Raw genomic sequence first — 7,577 nt, forward strand, 5'->3', positions numbered from 1 at the left:
ATATAAATGGCAGGGTCGGTAGATTCTTAAAAATGAAAAAAAGAATGACATACTGGCCAGGGTTTTTTTTTTGGTTTATAATATAGGCTAGCGTAATGAAAAGCTCTAACCAAGAATTGATAATGTTGTTTGGCTGCCTGTGTTTGGCTACTTAGAGGCCCATCGCTCATTTGGAGCCGGCCGTAGACGCTCTGTTCTGTGTGATATTGTCATATAGAAGCTCCATGAATATAAAACACTAGTACAGTTAGGATGAAGAAATTCTCTGCACGGTTTTTTAAAGCAAACCATGCCATGTGACATGAGCTCTGAAGCAACTTCCGCCTGAAATTCTCCAAATGTTGATTGACAGGTATTTACACGAATCAAAAAAAGCAACTAGATCAGTCTGATCAATCACAACGAAGGAAGGGCAGAACTTAGCTCTAGAAGTGAGTTGGCTCGTTCTGCGGTAGATGGTATCGAATGGACGTGGAAAGTTTACTGTTATTAACATATGATTGAAAACTTTGATTAGAATATGAATGGAACGACATACTCACACTTTGACAGTCAAGAACATGTTTTGAAATTAGGCGAAACATTTGAGAAACAACCCAAAGGTGCTTACCACACGGTGCGATGTAAGTGGCATTTTGATCATACTTGCTAGCTAGCTAACTTGCTAACGTATGCCAATGTATAGCTAGTTAGTTAAAACCCCAAAATATTAGTTTTAAATTAAATAGCTAACTCATTTGTCTAAATCGTTGTCTTTATTAACAGTGATCCACCTTTAAACATTTATCACATTTTCCTACTTTTGATTGGGCTTTTGGCTCGCATCACTTGCTTCTGGTATGCAGTTTGTTAGCAACAATAGTGGCCTTGTGGCACCATCTGTAGGTGAACAGTGGCGACTGAAACTTCATTCTGTCAGGTCTAACCAAACCAAGAATGTTTTTGTGTGGAGCCTACAGTCTGCTTGTATAATGTTGCTGTGTAATTCAGTAGTTTGGAACTTATACTGTTCTCTTATCTCTTTGATTCAGATGACTTCAAACCAGCCTCCATTGACACCTCCTGTGAGGGAGAGCTGGAGGTGGGAAAGGGAGAACAAGTTACCATCACACTGCCCAATCTGGAGGTAAGAATTAAGCATTATCATGTATCTTACAGTTGGTTATTGAAAAGTGCACATTTTGATTGTTTTTCCCCCCTTTTACTCTTGATATCCAGAAATGAACATATTTCCTTGATTTTCCCTAGGGATCCACTGCCCCTGTAACAGTCTTCAAAGGATCCAAGAGGCCTTATATGAAGGAATGTATTCTCATTGTAAACCATGATACAGGAGAGTACCGTCTGGAGAAACTCAACAGCAACATTGCAGTCAAGAAGACCAGGTGGGTGGACAGACTAGGGTCAACTTGTGTTTATTTGGGTACACAGTAGCAAAACATTAGTGCAATGGAAATTATAATTTCTTAATGGACAGTAACTCCGTTTCAAACTGCATGCTTCTGTTTCCTTGGATACCTGGGCTGTCCAGATTCACTTGTCATTCAGATTTTTATTACTTATGTAGTTAGGAGCTATAAACTGTGTGTGTGTGTGTTGTGTCAGGGCTGAAGGCAGCAGTAAGATCCAGTCTCGTATAGAGCAGCAGACCAGTCGTCTGAGCCAGCAGATGAAGACTAGTGTTAGCAGCAGCAGCAGCAGCAAAACCCCAGCAGGCTCCAAGAGCTCTCCTCCCAAAGAGAAGATGTCCCCTGCCTCCCACATGGATGACATTGAGAGAGGTATGTAGACCATCAGTAATGCACAGGGCTCTAAATCAAACTTTAATTGGTAGCACTGATGCTCACAACTAGAGGGCTACATTCCCGCGGGACCTGCGGGTCCCGACAGAGATCATTGCGGCGCGGTCGTCACTTTTTTATGCTGCGGTTGGGAGCGGGCGGTCAGACAGATGAAAACATTTTGTTGTCCCACAGATTATTTGGAAATGGTTGTCTTTCTGCTTTGTATGCATTAGCCTACCTATTGTATTAAAAGCACATCTTCATTGCGTTATTCACACACAGAATTTGCTGCTTCAAGTTTCGTAGCCTACCTCTCCTCTCCTAGTTGGGTGTGCGAGGTCAAGTATGCCTAGTATACATTATGTGTGGTCTCAATGAAATAGAGTAGGCTGCCTTTGTGGGCGGGAGCGTGATGAATAAATCAGTCCTGCACAGACCTCTACTCCCAACTTAAAGTTAGGAGCACCACATTAAATTTTGGAACACCAGAAAATAAGATACAGCCTATATTATATCTGGCTACTGTTGAAGCACATGTTGTGCCCTAGAAACTAATATGTAACACTGTAAAGACATTAGTTTATTATAAAAGCAAAAATGCACTATTTTCCTATTGAGATGCATTACATTGAAAATTGTACATGGTCTCTTTAAAAATGTCAGGTTTGTGATGAAGACGTGCAAGAGATCTGTCATTCATTCATTGATCTCCTGAAGAAGCTATCCCTTTTCCTTTCTTTCTGTGCCGCCAAATATTTGGTAACATTTGGGGGCACAGATGTGGGTAATATGGGTCAGGTCTTTTCACCTGATTGGGCTAGAAGCAAGTTGTTTTTCGCTATAGTAATGGTGCAACCATGCTAGTGAATCTGAATTTGCTTTTTTCTCCAGGGCATTTGGAAACAAATTGGTTGCACTTTAGAGCCCTGGTAGAGTGTCACGTGTAATAGCTGTCCTAATCTCAAACCATCTAGATTGTAGTCCATGGTCATATAAATACCCAGGCCTGATCAAGATTGTAGTCCATGGTCATATAAATGCCCAGGCCTGATCTAGATTGTAGTCCATGGTCATATAAATACCCAGGCCTGATCTAGATTGTAGTCCATGGTCATATACAGTGAGGGAAAAAAGTATTTGATCCCCTGCTGATTTTGTACGTTTGCCCACTGACAAAGAAATGATCAGTCTATAATGTTAATGATAGGTTTTTTGAACAGTGAGAGACAGAATAACAACAACAAAAATCCAGAAAAACGCATGTCAAAAATGTTATAAATTGATTTGCATTTTAATGAGGGAAGTAATTATTTGACCCCTCTGCAAAACATGACCTAGTACTTGGTGGCAAAACCCTTGTTGGCAATCACAGAGGTCAGATGTTTCTTGTAGTAGGCCACCAGGTTTGCACACATCTCAGGAGGGTTTTGTCCCACTCCTCTTTGCAGATCTTCTCCAAGCCATTAAGGTTTCGAGGCTGACGTTTGGCAACTCGAACCTTCAGCTCCCTCCACAGATTTTCTATGGGATTAAGGTCTGGAGACTGGCTAGGCCACTCCAGGACCTTAATGTGCTTCTTCTTGAGCCACTCCTTTGTTGCCTTGGCCGTGTGTTTTGGGTCATTGTCATGCTGGAATACCCATCCACGACCCATTTTCAATGACCTGGCTGAGGGAAGGAGGTTCTCATCCAAGATTTGACGGTACATGGCCCCGTCCATCGTCCCTTTGATGCGGTGAAGTTGTCCTGTCCCCTTAGCAGAAAAACACCCCCAAAGCATAATGTTTTTACCTCCATGTTTGACGGTGGGGATGGTGTTCTTGGGGTCATAGGCAGCATTCCTCCTCCTCCAAACACAGTGAGTTGAGTTGATGCCAAAGAGCTCCATTTTGGTCTCATCTGACCACAACACTTTCACCAGTTGTCCTCTGAATCATTCAGATGTTCATTGGCAAACTTCAGACGGCATGTATATGTGCTTTCTTGAGCAGGGGGACCTTGCGGGCGCTGCAGGATTTCAGTCCTTCACGGCGTACTGTGTTACCAATTGTTTTCTTGGTGACTATGTTCCCAGCTGCCTTGAGATCATTGACAAGATCCTCCTGTGTAGTTCTGGGCTGATTCCTCACCGTTCTCATGATCGTTGCAACTCCACGAGGTGAGATCTTGCATGGAGCCCCAGGCCGAGGGAGATTGACAGTTCTTTTGTGTTTCTTCCATTTGGGAATAATGGCACCAACTGTTGTCACCTTCTCACCAAGCTGCTTGGCGATGGTCTTGTAGCCCATTCCAGCCTTGTGTAGGTCTACAATCTTGTCCCTGACATCCTTGGAGAGCTCTTTGGTCTTGGCCATGGTGGAGAGTTTGGAATCTGATTGATTGCTTCTGTGGACAGGTGTCTTTTATACAGGTAACAAGCTGAGATTAGGAGTACTCCCTTTACCTCTATGGGCTAGGTGGGATGTGATCGTCCCACTCTATTCAACAGCCAGTGGAACAGCGTGGCGCGAAATACAAAAACATCAAATGCAATAATTTCAATTTTTCAAACATACGACTATTTTACACCATTTTAAAGATAAGACTCTCGTTAATCTAACCACATTGTCCGATTTCAAAAAGGCTTTACAGCGAAAGCAAAACATTAGATTGTTAGGAGAGTACATAGCCAAAAATAATCACACAGCCATTTTCCAAGCAAGCATATATGTCACAAAAACCCAAAACACAGCTAAATGAAGCACTAACCTTTGATCTTCATCAGATGACACTCCTAGGACATTATGTTATACAAAACATGCATGTTTTGTTCAATCAAGTTCATATTTATATCAAAAAACAACTTTTTACATTGGCGTGTGATGTTCAGAAAATGTATTCCCACCGAAAACTTCTGGTGAATTTACTAAATTACTCATGATAAACATTGACAAAATACATAACAATTATTTTAAGAATTATAGATACAGAACTCCTTTATGCAATCGCTATGTCAGATTTTAAAATAGCTTTTCGGCGAAAGCACATTTTGCAATATTCTGAGTACATAGCTCAGCCATCACGGCTAGCTATTTTGACACCCGCCAAGTTCGGGGGGCACTAAACTCAGAATTAGTATTAGAAAAATTGTATTACCTTTGCTGATCTTCGTCAGAATGCACTCCCAGGACTGCTACTTCCACAAGAAATGTTGTTTTTCTTCCAAATAATCCATAGTTATGTCCAAATACCTCCGTTTTGTTCGTGCGTTCAGGTCACTATCCAAAGGGTAAAGCGCGAGCGCATTTCGAGACAAAAAATTCAAAATGTTCCATTACCATACTTAGAAGCATGTCAAACGCTGTTTAAAATCCATTTTTATGGTATTTTTCTCGTAAAATAGCAATAATATTCCAACCGGACAATAGTGTATTCATTCAAAGAGGAAAAGAAAAAACAGTGTGAACGCGCATATCCAATCTCTTTGTCACCAGGCAGACCACTGAGAAACTGAGCTACTATACTCTGCCCAGAGACAGGAGACGCCTCAATCCGCTTTCTGAAGGCTTTAGAGAGCCAATGGAAGCCGTAGAAAGTGCTATGTAACCCCACAGATACTTTAGTTTCGATAGAGAATCAAAAGAAGAACTTCAAATTCTCAGACAGGCCACTTCCTGCTTGGATTTTTCTCAGGTTTTTGCCTGCCATATGAGTTCTGTTATACTCACAGACACCATTCAAACAGTTTTTTAGAAACTTCGGAGTGTTTTCTATCGAAATCTACTAATAATATGCATATTCTCGTTTCTGGGCAAGAGTAGTAACCAGTTTAAATCGGGTACGTTTTTTATCCGGCCGTGAAAATACTGCCCCCTAGCCCAGACAGGTTAAGAGTGTGCTCCTAATCCCAACTCGTTATCTGTATAAAAGACACCTGGGAGCCAGAAATCTTTCTGATTGAGAGGGTGTCAAATACTTATTTCCCTCATTAAAATGCAAATCAATTTATAACATTTTTACATGCGTTTTTCTGGATTTTTTTGTTTTTATTCTGTCTCTCACTGTTCAAATAAACCTACCATTAAAATTATAGTGGGAAAACATACAAAATCAGCGGGGGATCAAATACTTTTTACCCTCACTGTAAATACCCAGGCCTGATCTAGATTGTAGTCCATGGTCATATAAATACCCTGGCCTGATCTAGATTGTAGTCCATGGTCATATAAATACCCAGGCCTGATCTAGATTGTAGTCCATGGTCATATAAATACCCAGGCCTGATCTAGATTGTAGTCCATGGTCATATAAATACCCAGGCCTGATCTAGATTGTAGTCCATGGTCATATAAATACCCAGGCCTGATCTAGATTGTAGTCCAAGGTCATATAAATACCCAGGCCTGATCTAGATTGTAGTCCATGGTCATATAAATACCCAGGCCTGATCTAGATTGTAGTCCATGGTCATATAAATGGAACAATTGCTATGTTTGTAAATCCTCTTGGATTGTGTTGTGATTCAAGGTCGGAGGTGACGTCAGTCACTGTTTTTGTGTCTGTCCGCATGTGTCGGTGTGTCTTCCTGTCTGTGTGTGTCCGTGCGCACCAGAGCTAATGGCGGAGGCGAAGGTCATGGACCAGATGAGTAGTGGGGACTCGTCCTCAGACTCCCACAGCTCCTCCTCCAGTAGTGGGGACAGCTCCAGCAGTAGTGATTCTGAGGACGAGTCCCGGCATCCACCTCCCCCCGGCCCCTCTGGGGGTCCCCTCACAGCGCCACCACCCCACCAGGGCATGCCCATCCTCACCACCGTTACTACCACCACCATCTCCTCACCACCTCGGGGTGGAGGACACCTCATGAGTACGCTAAGTAAGTTCATTCATTACGCTTTATTTTCTTTCTCTCTCTATCTTTCTCTCTCTCTCTCCCTCCCTCCCCTCTCCTCAGTATTTAGAGTATAGTTTAAATACTTTAATGTTAAATCGAACCATTTTATATTTGCATTGCTAGATCAGAATTTCTATTTGCATTGCTGTGGATATAGGCTATACTGTACGAGTTAGGCCTATGCCAAACTCCATAAGGCTAGAATTGTGACATGGTTGTTGATGGTTTTATGATGTTCTTACTTCCCCTTTTTTTGTTTTACAGAGAATGACCTGCAGTTAAGTGAGTCTGGCAGTGAAAGTGACGATGATTGACCAGTGAGAGACCACTGATTCTGTGGCGTGTCAGAGAGGTCCATCTCTGGACAGCTGCACTGACCTTCACCTGGATGGCCATCCTTTAGGGTCACAACAAGAGTGGAATGAGACTAGGGAATATGGATGTGATCTTCTTAATGCCAAATAAGACCAAACCCCTATACCTTTTGGAAGCAACACCCCTCACCACCCCATCAGCATTTCAGTTGAATGTGTCTTAATAGTTCTATCAATAGTCTGTTGTCGATATCTGTTAGTCCCTTTTTGAAAGAAATGGGCCAATAGCTGTGATCAATTCTCTTATCTACACATTTGATCTGGATTATTTTCACTGTTCATTTTAGGTAGTAGTTACTCTACTAGTTTAAGTGTTACTACTAGTTGGCCAAAGGGAACTGGGAACCATACTGCTGAATTGAACAGAGGAGGTATTTCTGTTATCAAGGATCAGCCACATCAATATCAGAATGGATTCCCCTGCATTCACCCATTTGGAAAGACTTCCAGCATCATATAGCATCAGTGTTTCATTAGTTAGCTTTTAGACTGTGACTACTGTGAAAGATTTACTCTTAAAGTAAGGGGATAGGTTGAAGCAGTCTT

The 7,577-nt window shown here is 41.9% G+C and overlaps 1 protein-coding gene across 1 annotated transcript; it reads left to right on the forward strand.

The window, feature by feature from the left end:
• The first annotated feature begins 396 nt into the window (after positions 1 to 396).
• Positions 397 to 7,262, forward strand: LOC106582356 (ELL-associated factor 2). The gene is made up of 6 exons (XM_014165389.3): positions 397 to 623; positions 1,032 to 1,126; positions 1,249 to 1,385; positions 1,606 to 1,781; positions 6,376 to 6,639; positions 6,922 to 7,262. Exons 1-6 carry the CDS (start codon positions 521 to 523, stop codon positions 6,969 to 6,971), a joined length of 825 nt encoding a protein of 274 aa, XP_014020864.1. The 5' UTR covers positions 397 to 520; the 3' UTR covers positions 6,972 to 7,262.
• Positions 7,263 to 7,577: the final 315 nt, after the last annotated feature.

This window comes from Salmo salar, chromosome 21 (assembly GCF_965601325.2).
Source record: "Salmo salar chromosome 21, fSalSal1, whole genome shotgun sequence".
Taxonomy (NCBI): Eukaryota; Metazoa; Chordata; class Actinopteri; order Salmoniformes; family Salmonidae; genus Salmo; species Salmo salar.